General features: G+C 38.0%; 1 protein-coding gene across 2 annotated transcripts in view; it reads left to right on the forward strand.

Annotated features, from left to right (window-relative positions):
• Window positions 1-25,576, forward strand: part of PTPN3 (protein tyrosine phosphatase non-receptor type 3) — a 132,562-nt gene that overhangs the window by 26,613 nt on the left and 80,373 nt on the right. Inside the window, exons 2-7 of one of the 2 annotated variants that reach the window (XM_056331933.1) lie at window positions 4,086-4,240; window positions 14,752-14,859; window positions 15,005-15,062; window positions 16,126-16,204; window positions 17,714-17,758; window positions 18,636-18,688. In XM_056331933.1, coding sequence (XP_056187908.1) covers window positions 4,103-4,240; window positions 14,752-14,859; window positions 15,005-15,062; window positions 16,126-16,204; window positions 17,714-17,758; window positions 18,636-18,688 — 481 coding nt within the window. In that variant the 5' untranslated portion in view covers window positions 4,086-4,102. The remainder of the gene's footprint in view (window positions 1-4,085; window positions 4,241-14,751; window positions 14,860-15,004; window positions 15,063-16,125; window positions 16,205-17,713; window positions 17,759-18,635; window positions 18,689-25,576) is intronic. The other variant, XM_056331934.1, reaches the window with a different exon arrangement.

The following is a 25,576-nucleotide window of genomic DNA, read 5'->3' on the forward strand; positions in this document are numbered from 1 at the left end:
CCCTTGATACTGCACTGGGGTTGTTGAGCCATTTCAGCAATCAGGGCCTATTTAAAATACAGCTTTAAACACGGGTCATGTATGGAAGAAAGGTAGTAGGGCATGTCCTAATAACTCAGCTGCTCACCTCTCTTCTGTTCTCCCCCTCTTGCCGTTTAGAGTAGGGTTTGCAGTTGTTTCCTTACAGACACGCTGAGTGTACGGCATGTTAAGCTAGGACATGCAGAATGACCTAGGCTGGTGCCAGTGATGTGACATCTGTAAAATAGCTCCTTCAGAAGCTTGCTGTCTCTGGAGTAACATTGAAGGCCATGGAGGTGGGAAGTAGAGAGTCCAGCTTTCTCTGCTAGGGGCTCCTAGCTGGTGGAAATTTTCTGGGGCTTGATTAGGCCCTTTCAGCCTCGGTTGACTAATGGCTGCAGTGTCCAAACACTTGGCCATTTGTCCCAGCCTTGGCCTTGGCACGGCTTCCATGGTCAGCTGGCACCATCAAGGACAGCCTCAGCTGGGGCTCTTTGCACGCTGTAAACACAAACTGTGAGCTCCAGCTGTGTTACTAGTTTTATTTTGCATAAAATTGTAAAATACGAGGAATTCCAAGTTTTCATTTGTGAACTCAGTACAAACTGGTCACACGAGCATGTTTGAATTTCTTGTGATGAATTTCTGACTTACTACTTCAGTTGGGGCACCCAGTATATAACTTTAAGATACTAAGACAAATGTAACTGACGAGCTAGCATAGAAAACAATGGCAGCTTTAGTCTAGAGCTAAGCACCTCTCTGATTTTATGATAAGCAGCAGTATGTAAGTACATGTCACTCTTAGTTCTTGGATAGCTGCTATGGATGCTGGAAGACAGACTGTTAACAGGTATATAGCACAGAAAAGAAAAGGTCTAACTTGCTGGAGGACGTGTGACAGTTCAGCAGTGACAATGCATTTTGTACAATCTCTTTGATATCATTCATAATTCTCATTATTTTGCGAAAAACTTTGACATGGAATTTCATCCTTGTCGCAGACAGCTTTAGGGTGAAATTCCTACACACTCTTGTGTTTAGTTGCCAGCATTCGTTGGAGACCTGGGCCCGAGTTTAGAGAACTTGGGTTTGTCAGGGGCAATGGTTGAATTTCACGTAGAAATTGATACATAAGTGGAAAAGAAACGTTAGCAGTTTAAGAAAAACATAGGGGACCATCATCTGAAAATTAAACCTAGCCTGCCAAATCTACTTCAAGTATGGGCTAGGTTATCCAGCTGACATGCTAGGCTTTCTACAGAGCGGGACTGACTTTGCTGTGAAATGGACCTGTAATTACTTGTGCTGCTATGCATAGCCAGTTAAATAAAAATCATCAATTTGTTTGGTTTTATGTTTTAGTTATAAAAGAGTTTGGGGTGTTGGTTTTTTGTTTTGGTTTTTTTCTGGATAGCAAGTATATATATATATAAATATTAAAATGTTGATGCTATTTTATCAGCTTCTATACTTGAAGCTTGAATGAGTAGGAAGATCTAGCTAAACTGTAGCGCTTGAACAAGTATTGCTCTGCTGGGGAGCGATTAGGATTAGATACCAAATTTTCCACAGGGTCTCCAAGCATGGCTTATCCTGCAGCACACTCTGCACGAGGAGTGCAGGGGCTACAGTGCAATTTTCTTGCTTTCTCCAGGCTGAGTGCTGGAGAATCCTGCGATTGTTGCTCTCTGCTGAAGCCCAACTAAAGTGGAAGAGAATTAGAACATACTTAGAGAAAGGGTATGGTGGAAGTATAAGATAGGAAGCATTGGGGTTGGCAGGTGAGAAAGGTTGGCGAATACGAGCAGAAGGGTCAAATAGCGTTTTCCCGAGAGCAGAGAAGTCTGTAAGCTCCAGGAGCATTAGGAGTCACAATGCAGCACGAGCCCTGAAGGTCATGCTGACAAAGCTTTGAATCTGGCTACCAAAAACCTTCTTTCTTGTCTAGTGGCTGGCCCGCAGCAAAGAATGACTTGCTCCTTTTACCCAGCAGCGGACTAGCAGGTAGGAAGCTATTTCTGCGAGTGAAAGGTTGTTGGGTTTTTTTACCTCAGAGGGTGGAAGGAGGAGAAAAGACAGTGCAGTATAATTCATGTAGTCACTGGAGTTTTTGGTATAAGATGAACACAGTGCTGAATAAATAGTTTGAAACGTAGCTGCTAGAAAATTAGAGAATGTGAAATTAAAGGCTTCATATACAGTCTTAACTCATCTTCACCTTTTTTGAATGTCCTTGATAATTAGATAGCTGCATATTTTATGTAGCAGCAACCATTCCTGAATAAGAAAGCCCATTTTCTGGTTAAAATAAATGAAAAATTAATCTGCTGTGATTAACTGCAGTCTGTATATCAAGAATAATTTTAAACCAATAGGAGTGTATAGTGGGTTATATGAAAATACTGCTCTTAATCCACCTAAAGATCACCTCTTCCTTTTTTCCCCAGCCTTAAAAACCAACCAACCAACCAGAAAAAAAACCAACAAACAAACCCCAAACCAAAAATCCCCCACCAAACCCCCCAAAATCCAAAGCAAACAAACAAAACCCTCACCCCACACCTTTGGGAAAGAATAGGGAATTTCTCTTAGGAAAAATGTGCAGCCTAAATAAATGAGTCTTGACAACTTCCAGTTTTGATTTTAGAAAGTATACAATAGCAAACTATCAATAGGCTGACAAAAAAAGGTATGAGAATTTGTTGAATGCTTTTGTGTGTCTGACCTGAGTTTTCTGTGAGAAGGGAATTGTTTTAGCTGCTTCTAAGTATAGATTACACATCATTACGCAGGGGTGATTCACTGCACTGTTTTGTTGCCTGCCTTTGGTGCCGTATAGAATTTTGCATCTTGTGGCCTTTCAAGCGTTTCACATTTGCTTTTTGTAGTGATGTGTGAGTAAATATGTTTCAGAATTCTAAGTGATTTTAAATTGATCAGTGTCTTTAGCTACTTAGAGAAAACCTACCCTATGTTTTAAGGCAGATATACAAATAAAGGGAGATTACAAAACTGTCCTGGTGTTGGTCCTGTCTAGCTTGGCCAGCAGTCTAGGAAACACTCGTATTGTGCAAGTCTCTTTGTAGCTAGCCTTTAGTGAGGTAGAATTTGGTAATTGGTATGGTAATTAACCTGGAAAACTATACTCTGCTTTGCTTGCCAACTGGCTTTATATGCTGTGATGTTAATTGGTAAACTGATCTAGTGAAGAGAGGCTTGAAATGTTTACAAGCTTGACTGTATTTAATTCCTCTCTTATTTTAATGAATGGCTCTTTTCTGTTTGGGCATTTTTATGTTTTTGATTCAGGTTTTTTTTCAGTTTGTGAAAACTGGCTTCAGAGTTTTGGTGTTCATGAAGATTTTTTTTCTAAAATAGAAAAACCCAAACTCCTAACAAAACAACTTTTTTTTTTTGTGGGATGTTCTTGGATATGAATTTCTGGCTTCATGAATTTATGTATGCTAGGCTGTAAAACATTGACATGTTTTAATGTTAATTCTGAGTGCCTTACATATGGTGTTAGCATTTTATTTCAAGAATATGTATACAATTTGACAGAATGTGATCTGCATTAATTCAAGACTGTTTTGTCAGTTGAGAGTAAATAGAATTGTTTTATTGAGGTGAAACCTGTATGGTAAATATTGAAATATGTAGGAAGTTTGTAAGGGGATGATGGATTTACTAGTTACAGATGATAAAAACTTGTCTTGACATTGCCTTCCTGCTTTATAGTAGGCATTTGGGCGATTTTTTACTGATTTCAACTGAGGCAATGGCCCATGCCTAACCTAAGTATACACTGCAGGAGTTACCTGTGATTCTTTTTAGAATACTCACATTTAGAACATGGAAGCCCCTCTATATATGCATTTATATTCTGGTTCACAATGCACTAATTTTACAACTTACTCTTTTCTGTAAGAAGCATTTGTTACTATAGGTATTGGGGATGTAATGAGGTCTTCATGATGATGTGGGTTTCTCTGGAAAAAAAACCATAGATGAAACATAGTGAATTATAAGAATTCTTATTAAATGTAATTTTATTTTTATAGGTTATTCAGCAATAGTTATGAACTCCCGTTTACGAGCCTTAGGTGGGAGGATAAATAACATACGAGCATCGGAACTACCGAAAGAGAAAACGCGATCAGAGATAATCTGTAACGTTCACTTTTTGGATGGCTCAGTACAAAGCTTCAAAGTCAACGTAAGTTTGGAAAAGTACTATTTTTTAAACGTATAGACATTTGTTTGAAAGCTGAAGATCAAATGTGGGACCCTGAGGCATGGGATTTCCAAAAGATGTTGAGGAAGTAGCTTTGCCATTACAAATTGCAGTATTACTAGCTATGAAATGGATTTTTAAAGTTCTATTGTAATTTTCTTTAAAGTCAACCAGCTGAAATGTAATGAAATCATGCCATTCAGATTGTATCTAGGAGAAGGTCTTCTGTATAATATAGGAACCATGAAGAAACAGATCTGGTGATTGTTATTAGCTATGAATAAGTAATTCATATTTAAAAGGAACTCCTAAATTTAGATTTGCTCCTCCTTTTCTCCTGTCAAAGGACTGGTAGTGCTAAAAGGAGGAGGTCTTGTACTGACATCACTACAGGAGGTTACACATTTTTCTGAAATGCAAAGGTGATGAAAATAGGGAAGACATGGCTTGGTAGGTCAGTTCTGTTCGGTCTTTTGTACTTCAATGTAGTCTCTTTATCTGGGAGTGGGGAGAGAAAAGGGATTAATGGTGGTTTGTATTGTACATTTTTTACTGTATTGTGTTAAATATTTTGGTTTATAGCCTTCAGTACTGATCAAAAGTATTAGTTCATTTTTAAATGAAGACAAAGGAAATACGTTTACTCTTTAATCAGTTCTCAGCAGAATTACCTGACTATGCAGAAGAACTGTGGATGAATTTAAGTATAATTGTGTAAATTTGTGTATATTAGACTTGTTTTATTCAGTTTGCCCTAGTTGAGAAGCAGCGTTTTGCTGAGGAAGCTGTTGTTGGATATCCTAGATTAATGCAATGCTTTCTTACTGGAGGTTCAAAACTTCACCTGAAAACTGTATTTAACGAAGTGTTCTTGTAGTTATTGAAATAGAAATGATTTGATAGGTAAACAGGTGCTTATTATTTTAATATATACAGAATTAGTCTCAATATATTTTATATACTATGTATATTTATATATGTGTGTGTACGTATATATGAAGCAGCTAAGACTGAGGGGTGGAGTATAAGGAAAGCCGGTATATAAGAGAAAGAGCAACACATTAAGTATACAGTTACCATTGTTCATCTCCAGCATGCCCTACGTCAATGAGCTAGCATAATTGCCCTTGCCCTCTGTTCAAGGATCTTTGACAAATGAGGGATTTAAAACTTTTTGAAATCCATGCGTTAGTAGTGTATTCTTCCTTGTAAACAAGTGTTTAAACAGCTTTAGATTTAGCACTTGGCCTGAAGTCCAGCACTGTACAAGTGAATTTTGCTTCTCATTTCATCCTTTTAGCAGTGAGTACAATATGGTAATTGAGAACCATTTTGAAACTCCAGACCCAGCTGGCTTCTCTCCCTGCCTTCAGTGTAGCCCCGGGGTGTCCCTTCTGGTACCTCCTGTGTCCTTCATCAATTGGAAGAGCCTCCTTTACTACAGCTGTAATGCTGAACTGGTGTAGAGGTAATGCAGGTCCCATTACTGCTTTATTGAAAAGAAATGGGGAGCATGGCTATGTTATAGGCTAATGCAAGGAAGAGGTTTACCAGAAGGTCTATGATCTTCGAGTACTGAGCTTTTATACCTGACTGAGGGAGCCTGTGCTTTATCTGGCAGGATGGCCCTTCCTGATTATCTTAGCTTGACATCTGCCTTAGAATAGGCTTTGCTCTGCTCTCCTTGTGTTGCAAGGTCCAGTTCTCAAGGGTTTGGAGCCAGCTGTGGAAAATTTGTATCCAAGTTCTGCTTATGTTAACAGAAAAATTCAGCTTCATGAGGTTCGTACTGACTGTGTTTTTAATTGCCAACATCATTCAGTTTTACGTTTGTGAGCAAATAGTAACTCGGGTCTGTGGTTAGTCTGGGAATCAGCTAAGCACATACTGAAGGAAAATAAGTTTTGATTTTCCCCACTAGTGAAGTCGTTCTGTGTTGCTTTAGAGAAACTCTTTCTCATATCAATACATTAGTTTCTAGATCTGATTTTGCTCCATACTTTATTCATTTCTGGATGCCAGGTCAATTGATAATTCTATATTTTTAAGAAATTAAATATGCATATCACATGGCATGATTATCCATAAGACAAATTAACAGCAATGTATTAATATTGTATCAATAGATTATTAAAATGAAGGTGCTTTCTGAAATGGCTAGACATAGATCAAGATACATGGATAAAAAGGCATGTCTTGTGAATTTTGTAAATATGTTGTCTGGTTTTGTACTTTCTCAGTTTTTACTGTTATTGCTGAAATCTGTTGAATTTTTATCTCCTGTCTGACTTTGGAGAATTGGAACTGGATAGGATCACCTCTTTTAAAGCATAAGGTCTCTAGTGTTTTCTCCTTTTAAAGAGCTTCAACATTAACTGTAAATTAAGGTTGGGAATTTTTCAGGGTTGTATGTTTATCGGCTAGTGGTACCTGACTGTGATTTATGAAAGCTCTAAGTTTGGATGTATGTTACACTTCAAACTAAACATTACGGTACTACTCATGTATACATAAGTATGCTTTACATTCACAGTCAGGATTATACTTTTCTACTGCAAATAGTGGAAAGTGAATGGGGTAAAGCAGAATACTCAAAGCTTTGCCCTTGTCCATTTAATAGCATAAATGGAATTGAAGGCTTCTCCCATACTAATGGCAACAGGCTGAAGAATACTGAGCATTGTTTTGTCATGTATCAGCTCTCTGAACACAGCATTCTTACTGCAGGAGGATTTCTTTCTTTAAAAGGCAAAGGAGGATTGTATAGAAAAGTAACATCAAATAAAAGAAACATCAAGGGTAAGAAGAAACTTGAGAGAAATTTGCTTTGAGTTTATGCAAATAGATATTCCTAAGCTGTCATTTCTGTTATCTTGTTGGCACTGCATGGAAGCTCAAGACTAGTAAATTTGAGGTGGATTTAAATTTAATACAAAGATGATAAACAGTCCAGACTTACAATCTATTGACACATTGAGAAGAACAACTTCAATATTTTGAACTAGTAGTAAATGACATCTTTAAAATGATGGTAGAATGTTCATGGTATCTCCAAATACTGAACCTTTTAGAGAACAGGGAGAATGGAGATGTGACTGACTTTTCATTCTGTAGAAACAGGATCTTTATAGAGCCCACACAGATGATTTTCATCAAACTTTGTTAGCAAAGTGCATGGGCCTATGAAACTTTCAAGTTTATAGCTATAGGTCTCTATTGTTCTCCTTGGTGGTACTTTCTTTTCCCAGTGGTTTTATCTGTAGCAGTAAGAATGAAAACGAAATATTCTAATATTGGGCAAAGGAAGAAGGAAGGTGGATTTTGCTTATAGAAATAACCTGGGGGACTTTCTATTTATTGAGAAACCTGAAGATAGCTGCATAACTTGATTCTTGCAGATTTGTTCTTATTAAGTACTTCTACCAGAGAATATCAGTGGCCTGACCAACTGTAAATAAAGATTTAATTTTAAGAAACAGTGCCATTTTTATCCTGGGTTTTTTTGGCTTTGGCTGATTAGTGAAATTACAGGCTTTTTTGTTCGTTGTTTTCATTTGAAGGAGTTGATACAGTTTCAGTGAATCTGAAATTTGTATTGATGGTGTCACAAAGAGTTAATCAGTATAACTTGTGGTATGTGCTGTTTTCAGGTCATCATGAAAGTTCACATGGGAGCACAGACAGACACATTCCACTAAATTACTTACAGGCCAAATAGAAATGTATGTGAACTCCACAAGGCTGAAATGGCCTTTCTTGTCTTGCCCCCGTTATGTGTTTCAGTATTTAGAGGGAACGTGTCCGTAGTTCAGGCAAAGAACAGAAGGTATACATAAGCTAAGAGTTGGAAATGTTCTTCTTTCAGAAACATTTCTGAGACAAAGACTTGACTGTACTTGGTAGAAAATGTTGCACTTGATTTTAATTATATCTGGGTTTTCTTGAAGCCTCCCAATACATTTCAGGTGTTTGAATTTTGTGAGAAGGTTAATTCACTTCTGTCTCTGGTGTTCCTTCTGTCTTGCGCTAGAGCTGTAATGCATAAGCTTTCCACATGGAGAAAATGTTAGTTGTCATTCTAATCTAGACAGAAGGTGCTCACATGCCATGTTTGGGTATGTTTAATAGCTGTATATTGAGCAATAATGCAAACTTATTTCTAACTTCTGATATAAACCTGCAGGAATTTTCTGTTATTGCTCTACATTGACTCATTTACCAGGAATGACCACTTGGGAAGTACACCTCTCAAATTCCAGTAAATTGTCTTTTATGTAGGAATAAAATTGACAGTGTCAGATCACTTCTGTATTTCATTGTCTTTCTGAGTTGATGCTCATGTCTCAGTACCTGTGATTTTTGGGTTTAGACTACTTAGCTTTTAGTAATAGGGTTCCCTTCTAGAAATAAAATGATTAAGCAGTAATAATGAGAAAAGGTGCACAATGTGAAATGCAAATTGTAAGGAATGTTTTTCCTTCCTCACCATCTCAGTTAAGCTCCTTCTTCCAGTATTTGAGAAGGAACATGTTTTTTACAGCTAACACCAACAATTGCTAATGCTGCATTTAAAATAATGGGCAGAGACAAGTCTTAAAGGTTCTTTTTGATTGTGGGTATGGGTTTTATAATTTTTAACTTCTCATAGTAAAATGCAATGATGCAGAATTGTTGAATCTTTGTCACTAAGTTTTCCTATTGGATATTGTTTGATAATACAAGACAGTTTAGTGCTAATATGTTTCCTTCATGTTGAAAGAACTGCTGGGTTAAGTTTCAGGCTGGCAACAAATACTTACTTTTATATTGAGGCACATCAGTACACTCTATGACTGAAAAACTGTAAAAGTATTAAATTTGATGATGTCTTTGAGGACAGTTAGAAGGTGATCTGACTTCCGTTGTTAGTCTTAGCCTTTCATGGGGCCTGGCTTAATATTAAATGCTGAAGGAAAGAATTAGTGGAGGAGAGATTTTTCCGGTTAGAACTGCAATGACTAACCTCGTGTATGTTTGTTTTAAATCATTTTTGAGGCAGAGGAAATGCAGTGGGTCAGAATGCTGTGGGCTTGGATAAATATTTTGTGAGACCTTTATATAGGAAAATACTGGGCTGGAGTGTATGGAATCTAGAAGAGTTAGGGGATGGGCAGGGATTTGGCTCAAGAGGTGGCAGTAGATCTTGCTGAAGAGGAGATGTTAAACAGTGCAAGGGTGTTAATAGAGTTCTTGACTGTCAAATTTTATGTGTTGCTATTGAGTCTTACATTTTCGATTTACTAAAAAAAGATTCAAGGCATTATTAACAAGGAAAAAAGAGGCAGGAATATGAGGTAGCAGATAGGCTATCTTGAACAAGGAGTAATTGCAGTGAGGGAAATCAGTAGTGTAAACTAATAGCTTTCATAAGATGAGGTAATGTGTTTTTCTAAGCTCAATTTTCAGTTGTAAACAATAGAGGAGGAGAACACTGTAGTTTCAGGCTGAGCTGCTGATGTGTTACTGTTCTGAAAAAGGTGAATGCTGTTACACATCAGGCAGGAGTCTTTAGCCAATGTCAAGGAAGTACTAACAGTGTTAGTCTTGGCATCAAGGCCACCCTCCAGGGAATGTCACATGTAGATCCTGGTTACTCACAAAGAGGGAAGTTCCAGTCAGGCAGGCATAGAAAGGGCAACTAGGATACTCTGTAAAGGTCTGGACCTAAGGAAAGAAGAGGCTGCTCTGTTTGTTCCGGCTGTACAAAATCTTGCACGCTCTGAGTAAGAGCATCAGGTGGGTAAATAAATGCCAGGAAAAAGACAGAGTTAGTAGAAGAGCAAATAAATTAGCTGTGTAAAATTAGTGTGGAGATTAAAAGAAAGTGTAGCACTTAGTTCAATTTCATAGGCATGTTGGGACTGAAGGACGCAGGCTATTTGCTGGTGTATGACTGTTACAGGCTGAGTTAGGAAAGGATCGCCTCAAGCAGCATGTGAGGGGCAATGGGTATTGTGTCTGAAAAGTTCAGCTGGTGCTTAGCTGTGAGGTTATCATTGCCAGAAAGTGGGGGCAAAGCTTTTGCAGAGCGGAGGGACAGGGAGATGTGCTGTATGTTGCACTGTCCTCTTAAAGTGTCACTTTGTACCACTTACCTTGTAGAAGTTAACAAACTGAAAAGGATTACTTGCTTATTTACCTCTCTACTCCAAACAGCAAATAGTCTTCGCTTATGTTTATGCAGTTCTTGGGACAGTGGGTCTTGATCACCCCAGCTTCTAGGCAGTATTTGATGTTAAAAATAATGAAGGGGTTCTTTCTCTTCAAAATGGTGTAGCTTGCTAGAAATTAAACTTGCCTAATCTAAATTCCCTAAATATAGCAGGAAATTGTTGTGGTGCAGGCAGGGTGTAATAGGTGTTATGACTGCTTTAAATACTAATTTTTGGCCTCTCCAACATAATGTGAAATATACTTCAAGGTACGTGTAAATGGAGGTGAACAGTGCATGGTTATGAGGTGGCTTTTAACAGTTCAAAATAAGGACTGGAAGGTGCCAGGAAGACTAAATAAATGGAAATTTCTTTTCAAGGTAGAAACAAACAAACCTCTTTTTAGTAGAAAAAACTTAAAAATTCTTAAGATTATCTTAAGAGCTTGTGTCATTGTAACAGTGGCTAATTAGGCTAGTGCCTTTCCAGTGCATAATTACTACTTCTTTTAAATCTCATTGTAGAAGGCAGGAGACGTGCTGAGACTGTCTTTACTTGCTGTAATGGTTGACAGGGTTAAGGTTCTAATGCCCAGTTTAGCTGAGCAGTGTTGATGTTGTTTTGCCCTCTTCTTAGGGTGGAAGGGAGTGAAAATACGATGTGTTGTAAAGTACTTGACACATAGTATTAGAGTACAGTGTGGCTATGGACTGTATTGAAATGGATGTCAGCATTCAAAAGCAGTGATGTGACATTCTTAGCCTGCCTCACTTTACACCTAGATCTCAAAACTGTTTATGTGTAAAATAGATTGAAGGTTATGCAGTATGAGCTGTGTGGCAACTTTATTTTTAAGTGTATAGGCTGAAAAATAATTCAGGTGTTTCTTAAAGCTAAAGCCGAGTAAATACAGATTTTCTTCAGGAAAAACAAAAACATTCAGCTTCAGGAATTCTAACAATTGAAGAAAACTTCAGCAATTTAAAATAACATTTTCTAACTAACTTTGATTTGTGGAGTGAGTGCTTGATCTAGGCACTGTGGAAGAAATGTTGTCCTTTTAATACCAGAGGGCAAGAATTGGAGCCACAGAAAAGTAGTGTTGGAAATTTCTTGTGATAGGAAATGTGGGGAGGAGGAGGAAGAGAAGGAAACAGTAGTAGATATGAAGATGGAGGAGACCAGTACTGGATGAGCAGCTGGGTTTAGGGTTGGGAGACCTTTAGGAAGGTTTCAAAGAGAGCTGCAACTGCTGAGCAAGAACACTGTAGCAGGAAGCTTGCTTGTCTTTACAGAGAAGCAGTGAAAAGGCTTAGCAATTCATGTGTGTTGAGGGAGGAAGGGGTGCAACTGAGAGGAGGGGAGAGGGAAGGTGGAGGCACCTGAATTGGGGTGAAGAACCAAGCATGAAAAATGAAAGGGAAATTGGGAGATAATGCTGTTGCGACAAAAGGAGGCTGAGGGGAGTCACGAGTGTTGAAATTCAGAGAGAAAACTAGCAGAAGAGTCTGCCCTCTGTGGTCTTCTCCTGCTCCATTTGTAATGAAACCTGAGATGCTTCTGAACGCTTTCTTTCCATAAAGTCTCATCCCCTGTAATTACTGCTTTTGGTCACAGTGTAACTTCAGTTGTTTTATTTAGCTTGTGTCAGAAGTATGTACTATAGACCTACAATTATGCTTCTGTGTTGTGCAGGTGTCATGTGATGTCACTTGAAAGTGTTTAAACATTCTGCTTACAAAAACATGAACCCTGGGGAAATGAATGTGGCATGTATAGTAAGGCAGTGCTAAAGATGAAAGTATTCATGTCAGGAAATGCCCATTATTTTAGAGGATTAAGGATAATCTGCTATTTTCTTAGGGCCCTCTTGTATACTTGTATGGATAATCTCTGTTAGCAAATATTAGTCTTCATCGTGGAGCCTGCCGGATAGATGGTGCTGGACAGAACTGCCTGACAGATGCACAGCATCGTGGCTGTGCGTGATGAGGAATGCCTGGTCGAGTGGTCCTTACCTGCCAGTGAGATTTAAGTTTCTAAGCTGAGTCTAGGTCTGTGCTATTTCAGAAAAACGGGTTTGATCAGTGCCATGGTTTGACTATCCCAAGGAACAGTACCCTGTTTGAAAGGAGGGGAGTAGGAATGTGCAGCTGGGGAAGAAGGAGGGGACAGAGCTGCTGCTTTTGATGGCTGCACAGACTTACAGGCCTGAGTGGACTTGCGTTTATTGCAAGACCTCAACTGGTTTTTGTGAAAGTTAAACAAGATGGGAGACTGTTGGAGGGGAAAGGGTAGTCTCATACGTAAGAGTTCAGTGTTGCCTACATTGTTTTATTCATACGTGACTTTGCCCCAGAAAAATGGGCATAACTTTTCATGGGAGGCCAACAGTTTGCTGTTACCTTATCTTGCATCTGGAGCCTGATGTAGAAACACTGAGTATTTAAATCACAAATGAGCTACTAGGAGTTCTGCTCTGGCAGTAGGGAAATGTTGGATAATATTCTGTCCTCCAAAATAAGGAAGCCGAGTGGGTGTCATTTGCTTGAGTCTTTGTTGTTCTTTTCCCATCTTTTAAACAGGAAGAATGCCTTTATGAGAAAAGGGAAGACTATAGAATATATTACTATTTAAAATGCTCCATTACAACAGTGTGGTACCCTGTTTAAAAATAAAATAATAAAAAAAAATATCAAATCTGTCTTCTGAACAGGACTTGAGCATTTTATAATAAACAAGATGTAGATAAAGAGAATTCAATACAATATTGGCTTAATAAAGTGAGCAGTCTTATGGAATAAGTAAGACTTGCCATCCACAAAAAATGTGGCCACTATCATGCTTAATATACATTAAGTCCTTTGTTTCAATAGATAGCCTAAGAAATTTGTTTAAGAAATCAGAACTTGTGCTAAGGTAGTGATGTAGTGACAGGACGAGGGGGAATGGCTTTAAACTGAAAAAGGACAGATTTAGATTAGTTGTTAGGAAGAACTTCTTTACTGTGAGGGTGGTGAGACACTGGAACAGGTTTCCCAGAGAGGCTGTGGATGCCCCATCCCTGGCAGTGTTCAAGGCCAGGCTGGATGGGGCTTTGAGCAGCCTGGTCTAGTGGAAGGTGTCCCTGCCCATGGCAGGGGGGTTGGAACTAGATGATCTGTAAGGTGCCTTCCAACCCAAACCATTCCATGATTCTGTGACCTTAATTATATCAGAACTTAATTTTTAAGAAGTTTGTTTCAGAACAAAGTGCTTGTCCTTTGCAGTCTAAATAATTTTTCTCCAGTATTTTTTTTTTGCATGTGTGCAGTTTATTTCTGCTTTTAAGAGTAACATTTGGAAGATATATGAAAAATAAGTATGCTATAATTTTTTGAATAGATGAGATAACAAGCAAACTGATGTAATTTTTTGTTCTGTCCAGCAATTTTGTGCATAAAAATCTTGCCCTAAAATGCCATACAACTTTGCAAGCTATTTATTACGTATTAGTGTATTTAGGATTGCAGCCTTGTTGAGGGGGTTTTGTTTGTTTCTTTTTGTGGTTGGGTTTTTATAATATAGTTGGTTCACAGTGTTCTTTGGCAGAAGTTGGTTAATCTGCCATGGCATGGAGATACTTGTTTGGTTTGGGAAGAATTATACCGTGCTTCTGATTGTGGATCTCTGCAGCCTGTGCAATTCCCTGTTGCATCAGTTCTTCCATGATACCTGTCTTGAGGGATGTCTAGACAGAAAGTGGTGTGGCTGAATGGCAGCTGAGCACGCGGAGGCTGTGGGCCAGGCAGGAGTTGAGGCTGCAATACAGAATCCTATGGTTGAAGCACAGCATCCTCCTACTCTTTTTTCCCGTCCTAGTGTATACTGACTTTGCCTTTTGACAGCTGATGTGGAAACAGTGAGGTGCTTTGGTGGTGACAGAAGGGGCCAGAGCAGCCCCATGTGGCTGTAACCCATCCTTGCAGGTTACAGCTCCGGAGAATGGCATTGCTCCTAAAGACTGTGGTCAAGGGAGAGGTTGTCTGATCAAAATGAAGTTGCTGGACCAACCTCAGGGGCTTGATCATGTCAATTCATATTACGAGATTTCACGTGTAATGTGTTTTAGAAAGAAAGACTCTTAAAAAAAGATACTTTTATCGGAATAAATTCTTATTACTGAGAAACTGTGAACCAATGCATTAGCAGCTATTTTTACTCATGAGTTACTTTTTTAAAAAACAAATATATTTTGGTTATTTGCATCTTGAAATGTGTAAGGATTGCGGAGTTTCACTTCTGAAGTTTTCTTGTTTTCAGAAACAAGACACTGGACAGATTTTGTTGGATATGACCTATAACCAGTTGGGTGTGACAGAGAAGGAATATTTTGGTTTACAGCAAAATGAAACTTCAGTAGATTCACCTGTAAGTATAGTAAATAATAAATGTGTGTGCATGTATATGTGTGTATACATTTATATACACATGCATGTATACACACATATTTATGCACACACATACACATAAATAAGCAGTATTCATTTGTAAACATTTTTAATCTATCTAATAGTTTTTCATTTCACAGCGATGGCTTGAACCAAACAAACCTATTAGAAAACAGTTAAAAGGTAAGACTTGTTTTTAATATCTTGATTGTAACTGTGTAGTCATGCTTTTCTGTGTTCTTATAACTAGAATAAATACAGTTCTTGTAAATTAGTACAACCAGATGGTAGATTTTCTTTAAGAGCAAGTCTTACCTCTGCACAACTTTTCAGCAGAACTTTCTATGCATCTCTTACTGCTATCTGGTGCTAATAAGACCTAGTAGGTCACTAACTTTGATGCTGTCTAACCCTGGCTTCTGAACAGTTTTGGACAACATGGTCACGAAAGCAGTAGTGATAGCATGATGCCAGTAAATTCCTCCTGATTGGGAAGGTAAAAACAGGGGTTTTGATCAAGGGAAGTGGAGCCAGTTTCGTGTCTGTTTTCTGATAATTTCTTGTCTCAAGAAGAATAAGGAAAAATAATTCTGTTTTTACAAGAAACCAAGCAAACAAAACCCCAGCACTACACACTTCCAAGTGCATGTGTTGTTCCAGTATATCTTGTTTATAGACAGCTTTGGGTAACAGAATGCTTATGAAGAAGACCAGGCTGGCCAGCATGACCTTGCCATAAAGCAGTTTAGGAGGACTGAGTGACACTGTCCCAATTTCTGCTGTGAAACCTGAGCTGTGTTTTTCAGCTCTCTTACTTCTACCATATGCTGTAGGTTGTGTGTGACTTGAAATAAAATTACATGGAGTTAACGTGGTGAACTTATGTTAATTTATTGTATTTATATGTAAGATAGAATTGAGTGTTACCCCAATTGAGATACTTCAGATATATTTGCTGCAATTTTCTCTTCTAATACCTATGAGGCAAAGCTAACTAAGTGATGCCTTTTATGTTAAGTAGCATATACAAGTGCTTTAAATGAAAGCATTGCAATATTTGAGAGTATTTTCTTCTCATAGCTGGTGTTGGGGGATCAGGAGAGACTTCTGGTTTCTTGTAGTTTCATGAGAAAAATGCATCAGATTTCTGTGTGGTTGTTCATGTAATTTTTCTATAACTATAGAAATAAAAACCTTGGGCTTTTTATTAAATGAAACATTGATTTGCTCTTCTAAAATATTGCAGGAGGTTTTCCCTGCACCCTTCGTTTTCGTGTAAGGTTTTTTATACCTGATCCTAACACACTTCAGCAAGAGCGAACCAGGTAACTTCTTTTTGATACTTACTTCCATGAACTAAGAATATATAAAGCCCTCCTTTCCCATCTCCACAGCTTGGCAAACTATGCTTCATTAGATAGATAACTTGACATAACTCTTTGTATCAAATATATTTGGAATTGACAGCTTGATGTGATGGTTATAATGAATGGTTTCTGCTATACGGAGCCTACAACTCTAAACCACAGCCAGAGTATAACCTAGTGCAAAGATGGCAGTTGGTTTATTTGCACCTTGGATTCCTTCTTTTTTGAGCACTTTGTTGCTTTAAGTACTTATTGCATGTTTTTCTTTCTTTTCTGATCCCTTAATTAATCAGATGCAATGATTAAAAAATAGGGGAGTTCAATGATTAAGCTGTCTGTATGCCCTAAGTGTATGTTGGAAGTTTTGTATCCACAGAGTCAGTTTTGAACACCTGTAGTAGCTTTAATGCCGAGGGTGTGGGAGGGTGGGGTTTATCTTTTTTTCAGGAAGAAAAGAGAATGGTTCTTGTTGTCTAATTTGCCTATTACTTGCAACATGCAAAGATAACGCTTCAGTTTATAGTAGATCTTTAACATTTTCTTTCTTAACCTATCTCAGTTTTTATGGGGTGGTGGGGTACATGAATTATAAACAATTTTCAGTTAATTTGTCACAAGGCTTTAATTGAAAAATTGTTTTGTTCAGTGCACATGATTTGGAGTTCAGAATTCACAGACACTCATTAATCAGGCATTTTTGTAACATTTTTGTAATGTTTTCGTTATCTGTTAATTTTGGTCACTTCAGAATATAAATAGTACAGCATGTTAAATGGTATTTCTTTTAGAAAATTTTGGTATTGACCTGTCTTGATATTTGCTAATCGTGCAGTTGTAAGCTATTCTGCAGTTTTAAACTGAAATTATTCAAAGATCTGTTCTTTATGGTTCTTCACATCCCAACTCTCCAGGGTCACTGTAAAGTAACATTGTCAAACACTAATAAGAACAAGACCGAGCTGCTCTTGGAGAATTGTTTAAGAGTTTTTTGTTAGCATATGCTACTTGAGAAATGTCTCGTCCTCCATTGAGTATTTCTAAAATAGACTGTCACAGTTTGGGGTTGGTTTGGGTTTTGGGTGGAATGGGAAGTGTGTGTAGTTCGGGGGGGGGGTGGTGTTTGTTTTTTTGTGTGGTGGATTTATTTTTTTTTTTAATGTTAAATCTAAGGTGAATGTTCCAGGGAGAAAGCCCAGTTCTGTAATGGTTTGGTTTTTGTAGTGTTTGTTGTGTCATTAATACTGTGGTCCTGGAGTTGACGTACAGACTGCCAAAGATGTTTAAAACCATGATGAGAGTGAGTGGGTGTATGATTGCATATTTGTAAATGGCACTAAGTTTTATTCATCTGATTCTATAGTTTGCCAGGAAACTTAATAAAGTAAAATGAATACATGTAATCATTTCAACCATACCTTTTACATCTGAAAATAAATGTGTGTTTGTTTTCCAAAAAATATTTTCTAGGCACTTATTCTTCCTGCAATTGAAGACTGATATTGTGGAAGGAAGGTAATAAGAAGAATCCGCACTTTATTTATAATTCTTTTTTTAAATAATATTTTTTTTAAAAAGCCTTTTTCTGAGAGTATTGTTGCTATAAAAATGTACCTTGTGAAGTACTGCTTTAAAAGAAAATTAAATTGGTAGGAAACGTTACAAATTTTAACATAGCTCACTTAATAGTTTAGAAGCCTGTTGCAATTGAGCTATAGGATGTGCTGCATGAATGCGAAAGGTATTTCTGCAAGGAATGGTGTGCCAGGCGTGGTATTCCAAACATGGGGACCTGCTGTCTAGTACAGTAATCGGGGGGAGCGGGAAAGAGCATTCATGCTATTGTTTCACATGATTTAAGGGTAGGCATATACCCAGTGGTTCCTTTGCCTGCAATTCCTGTGTGTTTGTATGTTTTAAAAAAAGAGGGAAAAGGTGGTTTGAGTATTTGCTGCTAAATGTAAATTGCCTTTAGGTGTTTGCTTTCTTCTTTCACAGTCAGATTTGGTCCTGAGATCAGAGCTGTCTTTGTGCTTGGCATTTGGCTAATTTTAGTGTTTGTACCTAGTTTTAAATACACCAGACTGGACCTATTAACGTCCAGAGCTCCATAAAAATCCCTTCTCCTTTTGCTTTCCTGAGTAAGCATCCAGCAAGAATAGAAGCATGTCCTTTCAGGACTAGTTATTTCCATTCACTTAAGAAGCTGTTATACAGCAAATAGCTTTTCATGTGTAGCCCTACTGTGCTTTGACAATCAAACTTTGTAAGAAAAAGTCAGATGCTCTTGGAGATAAATGAATCTTCACGTACTGAAGTAATTGTAGAGACATTGTTAACAATACATTTATGCAATCTATATTTAAATAAAACTATTTTCCCCTCTTTCCAGGTTATCATGCCCCATTAGTTCTGCTGTTGTCCTGGCATCCTATGCAGTACAGTGTAAGTAATAACCAAGTGTTTTTTTGTTAATAAATGTATTTGACCAACTACCTTCTCTGCTGTTTGGCATGGAAAAATAAGGAAAGATTTCTTCTTATCTGTTTGTGCTGAGCATTCAAAATGCTACAGGTGATGCTTTATAAAGAAGATGCAGGTTATTTAAGCAGCCTTCAAAGAGTCTAAATAGAAATAGTATACTTGTTAGGTCGATCAAAAAAAAAAAAAGTTGATACAAGAATAACGTTGTTCTTAAGTGTGCTTGTACCGCTGACAAAAAAGGCAGGATTTCATTGTTACTGGAAACAAAATAATGAAATCTACCTTGTGTTACAATAGCTACAGGAAAGCATTCCAGGAAAATAAGAGATCATCTAGAGGAAAGTTAAGGGAAAGGTAAACTCATGATTAAGGAACTCCAATGTTTACTTATGTCATGTTTTTTCAGGGAATTTGATTTGTTAGTTCTGTAAAACTGTCTGGCACTTTGCAATACAATTAAGGTGACTCTATGTACAAAAACATATTCTCTTCTGCTTGCAACTGGCAAAAAGTAATTGTAAGAGTGATATTAGAAAAATATCTTCTGTAGGTAAGCCAAAATGGAGTCTGAAAACCATAATGGAGCCTGATCCTATGCCTTACAGGTATCCTAAACAGATAGTGGAAAAGCAGCTGGAGGAAGACCTTTCTCAGTAAACAAAGGAAAAAAAAAACAGGTTGAGGGTTTAGTGGAGTTTGTGTATTTGTAGAAATTGTTGCCAGGGTAAGCATACTAGAATAGTTGTGTAGTTATTTGGCTGATGTATATTTATCCTGTTTCTTTATGGAAAGACTAGCAAGGTCTGCAGATATGACTGGTAATTTTTGCTTGAAATAAGGACCAAGCTAAGCAATTAAAAAACGGTTTTAAAAGGAGAAAGTGATAAACTGTTGGTATCTGAAAATCCCAAGTGGCTATGAAACATTCATTTTTATGTTTAAGTATATCACATGTTGCACACTTTAATTAAATGGAACTTTAACCACATTCAAGCTTAGTAAGAACAGTTGAAACCAGAGCAAGTTTTCCAGAGTAGGCAGGAGTCCCAGTTTTGCTGCCAAAAGAAATGTGGTTTTGCCTCTGTATCCCTCGGGCACAGTAGGGCACTTGAAAGCTGAAATACTCTGAACCTTTAGGACTGCTAAATGCAATGCTGCTGACCCAATTGTGCTAAAGCACAAAAATGTAAAGGTACACTGAAGAATGCAAATATTTTATCACAAAGTCAAGGTTAATGTGATTTTTAAAATTAATTACGCCACAGGTAGTGTACCCCAAATCCCAAAGTAATTCCTGTTTCCCATTCAGTGTTACGACCGTTCTGGTTTTAGTGCTTTGGATACCTACTAATGCAGTTATTTGTGCTACGAAGGGGAACAACAGAAGCTCAGTGAAGATTGTGGAAGGGTGCTAGTGTGTTTTAATCTTTCTCCTTCCTAGTGGATTCTAGAATTTCCTATGCAGCTATTTGCTTGGTTTTCCTAACTCATGATAGTGCTATTATTACCAGAGTTTTTTTAACTTTTAAAAAAACACAACCTTTCATTTTTGCTAGCTGATGGCCTTTCTGTTGCTGTTGGTATGATACCTACGTTTATTCTTTGCGTTGGCAAAGAATGAAACATTTAAAAGAAAGATTGTTCCCTTAAAGAAAAAAGAGGTTTGTTTTGCCTACCAGGTTGTTCCCATTTACCTGAAGATGATGGCCTAGAAAGACCTTCTGGAATCTGACTGTAGGTCTCCTTATCTGCCCACGTTTGCTAGGATTCTTGTCAACTGGAATTGTTTTAAATTCTAGTCATACTTATTAAAGAGAGTTGAAGTTCTTGGATATGAGGGGTCTGATTATTAAAAAGCCGTTGTCTGAAGTTACCATGGATCGGTTCTACCTGAGCTGTTTCTTATTGCTGCCGGTTCTTGGTGGTTTTCAGGCTGCTCCCTCCTCCTCCTGTAACTTCCCTTGTATGCAGAATGGGTAATAATCATTGCCTGACACCCTTATGGTTATTTGTTTAAAAGGTGGAGCAGTTGTCACTGGCAGGAGGGTTGAGGCAGGTGTCTTTCATTGCGCATGGTCTGATGTTTGGTATTACTGCTCTTTCTTTTGAACTGTTTTTCACGTGTGGCAGTTGTATGATTAACCTTCCCAGGTCTGAGTTTTGCAAAGGGACAGGTGGTGGTGGTGTCTGTTGCGCTGCTGGAGTGCTGCTTCTCTGTATGGCCCTTTGCACAGGCGTTTGGGTTCAGCACCGCGGTGCTGAAATAAAGTGCTGACGTTACTCTGCACCGCTGTGGCACACCCTGTGTGTCTCCTGGAGCCAAGTTACAGGGGAATACAAGTGGGTGTGAATACTGTGTCTAAATAGCATGTGACTAAACTTGATGACTAATACAGCTCAGACACTTGAGGAATGAGTTGTTAGTTTATTATCAGTAAATGTGGTTTGTGATAGAAATGATCCCTGGATTTTGAAAATTCTTTTTAATGAGAACTTAAGGTGCATTTCAAATAAATCCAAAATAGTTAAGTCTGAAGGATACTCTTGTACTCAAAAACCAATCTAATAATAAATCGTTCATCTTGGATTTTTACTAGTGTAAAAAGGGGAATGTTTTATTCTCTATAAAATTAAATAAAGGACCCAGGCAGTATGTGTACTGCTTTTTCTTTTTTAAAATGTCACAAAGCTTAATCTAGCAACGCTTGTTTTCTGTCACTTCATGTAGTAATCTTTCATTTCCAGAACAGTATTTAAATTACTAACTGTTGGTATGTGAGGAGCCCCATGGGTTTGGTGGAAATATGCTCTTATGTGCGTAAATCCTTTGCTAGGTTTGACTTGAACCTAAAGCACAGCACCAAAGCAACAAAAGATGTTATGAATACTTCTAAGCGTTCTTCTTCCTGAGCATCAGCAGCTCAGTGATTCATTATGACTGGGGTCTCTCTCATATCTCCTCTGTCTCCTGTGATATTGTTCCCCGCTCAGCTCGGGAGGTTTCTCTAGCCCGCTGCTGTCTGTCATTGGGAGTTTGTTCAGGAAGGGGTTGACTGGTTACTTGGGATTCAAATGACCTTTAACCCCTTCTAAGAAAAGGAAGGGTGGTGAGGGTGAGGATTTGAGGAAAGCTGAGCTTAGTGTGCAGGTCCCTCAGAAACTAGGCATAAGTGAGTTTGTTAGAATTTCAGGAATGCCGGAAGGCTGAGAATCCCAGAGGAGGTGGGCTGTAAGATTCAGAGGAACATCCAACAGCAGCTCCACAGTGAAAATTGCACCACGTAACTGCCTATCAACTTCTTGCCTGATTCTTCTCACTTGCCTTCATTTTGATCTCCTCTGTCTTCTCAGAGGTTACACTGAAACCTCAGACTTGCTAATTTATGGAGACCTGCCTCTCTTCAAAGCTAGCATGTAGGTGTTTTTTTTTTCTCCATGTGCTCCACACCTATGTTTTGTGAAGTGCTCAGAAGGATGTCATGTAAGCTGAGAGATTTGCTCAGAGGTCATGCAGGTTCTGCTACTCTCCAGGGCACCTCTAGTCTTCATGCCCCAAAACCAAAATCAGAGTGGATGAATAAAAAAACCTTTGACCTGAATTTCAAGTGTTTGAAATTATTTACCAGATGTGTTGCGTAGTCTGAAGATGTGTGTTTGTCCCACCTGTTCTTCTGAAGCCTGTAGCAATGCTGTTCAGTCACAGGTACCTTTTTATCATGTTTTACAGTACTTGTTGTCAGCAGTACCAGAGCGTTACCTGTGCAATGGCAATGAAACTCCCAATACAAGAATCTGCTTGGAGAGATTAGCTGAAATACACACCCATTTTCTTCCACATGGTTCACTGTGGTCTAGATTGTTGCCTTTGAGTTTGCTAGCTGTTCTAAGACTGTCCTGGTAGCTGATATACAGTAGCTCTCCAGCTGTTTTGGACTGTTTTCCCTTAATTATATTTTACAGTTGTGCTAGGCAATACAGAAGTCACTTCAGGAGATCATTACTTGAAGCGTTGTATGTCTGGTGGTGGTCTGCTATGCCACAAGTGATTTTTTTGAATCTCAACACTTCAAAACAGGGTACAATGCTGTAATCTCTGGAAGTGGAGAACCCCGGGTAGGCATGTTGGCCAGTGCTGTAGCTGAAGGAGCTGACTTTCTACAGAGCCTCATAGACTTGGTACTGTTGTTCCTCTGTATTTTTAAGGTGAATGACCCTATTAAATATTTTGGTGTAACGTAACTTTTCCCCTTCCTAGTTACTGCAGGTCAAGGTCCATGTAGTACAATACTCATTATCATGAGTAGCAGTGCTGAGTGTATACTGAGAGACAACGTTACATGACAGAAGATCAGAGTAGTTTTAAGATGCATTAATTCTGCAAAACCTCTTAATGTTTTGGGAGTACTGATGGCTATTCCTTTAAATCTTTTATTTCCATACTTTTTGAAAATTAATATGTTTGTACTTTGGATTATGCTTTGCTTTTCACAGTACTTTTTCTGATTGTGACTGTATGGTTTCTGAAGTACATGTTGGTTTTGAGGTACAGAAATAGCAACTCAGTATAACTTATATTTTTTAATTTGTTTCTTCTTTTTTCTTGTGAATTTTTTTGTTGTGGTGGTTGTTGTTTAACTGTGGCTAGGGTTTGAGCCGCTGAATTATTTATTTATTAATTTAAATAAATGTTACAATGACTCCTTTTTCATTTGAGAGTGGTAATAGATAACTTGGAGGCCACCATTGTGTGTGTGTGGTTGGCATTTTTTTTCTACAAACATTTCTTTGTTGTTGTTAAAGGCGAATTTCTCATTTTGTCTTACCACAAAGTGACCAGTTGTCATAGGTGGTCATAAGCTGCTATTTACAGACATCTCTAGATTGAATCTTTTTTTAAGGGCTTTTGAGGGTGAAGCATTATTTCCTTTTACAAAACTAGTTTGTTTTATCCCCATGATAGCTAGTTCTTCTTGTCCAGTAGGGACATCATACTTGCTTACTTATTTGAGTGGATTAAAGTTTGTGCTCTCATCCTTATTTGGATACAGGTTCCACTTGTTTAAACACCTTTCCTTCTCCCGACATCCACTCAGGAAGGTTTTGGTCCTTTCTGAACTGTGTCTCTGGTAACTATTTTCAACATGGTGTCTTTAATTTCTACATCTAAATGGATTTTGCTCATTTCAGTGCTCCTTTTTAGTCTCTCTTTAAGTGTCTGCATTTTTATGGTGGTGCTTTGAAACTGAATTCTGCTATAATGGATTATTTTCTGATTCCAGAAGCATTATACCTGAATACTTTGTAGTTACTGTTGAGAAACAGTAACTGCTTTACTTTGTGCTACACTGTGCGTCATCTTTCTTCTGTTCTCTATTTGTGACAAGAAGTGATCGCTTGAAATGTCTAAACTGATTGAGCTGTACAGATTAGGAAGGATCTTTTCTTTTTGTACCTCAGTGCTCATATGAAGATAAATTTATCATTAGCCTTTAATATTTTATTTCACTCTTATCTCAGCAGATCAGTCATTATTGCTGTTCTAATTTGGAGGCCAAAGTCACCCTAACTGTATTTTAATCCTGGATTGCAATTTTATACCTGAGGATTTTTTTACTCCTTGATAACAGTTAAATCAGTTATCTAACTTGTGTGCTAGACTTGTCCTATTGTTTGATTATTTTCTGTTCCACTGGGACCCTGTTCTGCTTCTGTAATTATTCCCTTTTTAAAACAGGCAACTAGGTTCACTTCTGTGCTTTGTGTTACCTAAAATATTCAACCCCACAAAAAGATATGAATTCAGCGTGGAACTACTTGGTTTTGTTCTGTTACAATTCTCAGGTCTTCAGAAAGTTGTAATTAAACCTGTTTTCAAGGACTAGCTTTTGTAGGCATTCCTTTGGACCAAATTTTCCATATTATAGATAACTGATTTCCCATCATGCTACTGAGCCATTCCTACATTTGCCCTTTGACATCTGTAGTTACTTGGAATACCCATATGCAGAGAGGTTCTGGTACTATTACTTTGTATACAAATTTTTTTATTATTGTTTACAAGCAAACTCTGTAGAATTGGAGACCAGCTTGTCTTCTGTACCTTGAAGGAGATCATATATATGGGAAGTAGAAATCTGTCAACCTTTAAGTTATAAAAAGCTAGAGGCTTATCTTTTCTGCTATTATATTTTCTGGGTCTGCCTGTGGAAATTGGGCCAGATTGAAATAGTGGTATTTTGGTACTGTTAGCATTCAAAAACAACAACAAAACTAATTTCTAAAACTGGAACCAAACAAATAATTAACTTTGTTATGTAGCAGAAGAATTGGATGTCAAAAATAACTTCATGTAAGTAAGAACCACAGGCAAATCTAACTTGGAAGGGGCTTCTTCAAAGCCAGGTCAGTTTGCTCAGGGCCTTTCCTGTTCGATTTTGTGTTTCTGATGCTGAAATTTGTTGTCAGTCATCCTTGTGGTTTGCAACTCAAAGAAGAGTCTGGCTCTGTCTTTCTTGAACCCTCACTTTGGGATAGTGGAAGACAGAAATGAGATCAGCACTGCCTTACCATAGTACAAAGCTGATTGACCAATCCTTTTTTGGAAGAAAGCACTGAATAAATGAAGCATCAGTAATTACTGTAAGAGTTGTTGGCATCAATGGCTTTCTTTGCTTCCATATGTGTTAGTTCTCCCCCCTATAAAGTTCTTCCTTGCCTCCCCCCATGCTGCAAGATATCAGGTACTTGGAACTTCTTTTTCTATGGAAGATGCGTATCTATAGAATTCCTATTGAAACCCATTAGTGCTACACAAATGCACTTGTTCATGGTCTGCCTTTCCTCTGCATC

This window comes from Falco biarmicus, chromosome 3, assembly GCF_023638135.1.
Source record: "Falco biarmicus isolate bFalBia1 chromosome 3, bFalBia1.pri, whole genome shotgun sequence".
NCBI classification, from domain to species: Eukaryota; Metazoa; Chordata; class Aves; order Falconiformes; family Falconidae; genus Falco; species Falco biarmicus.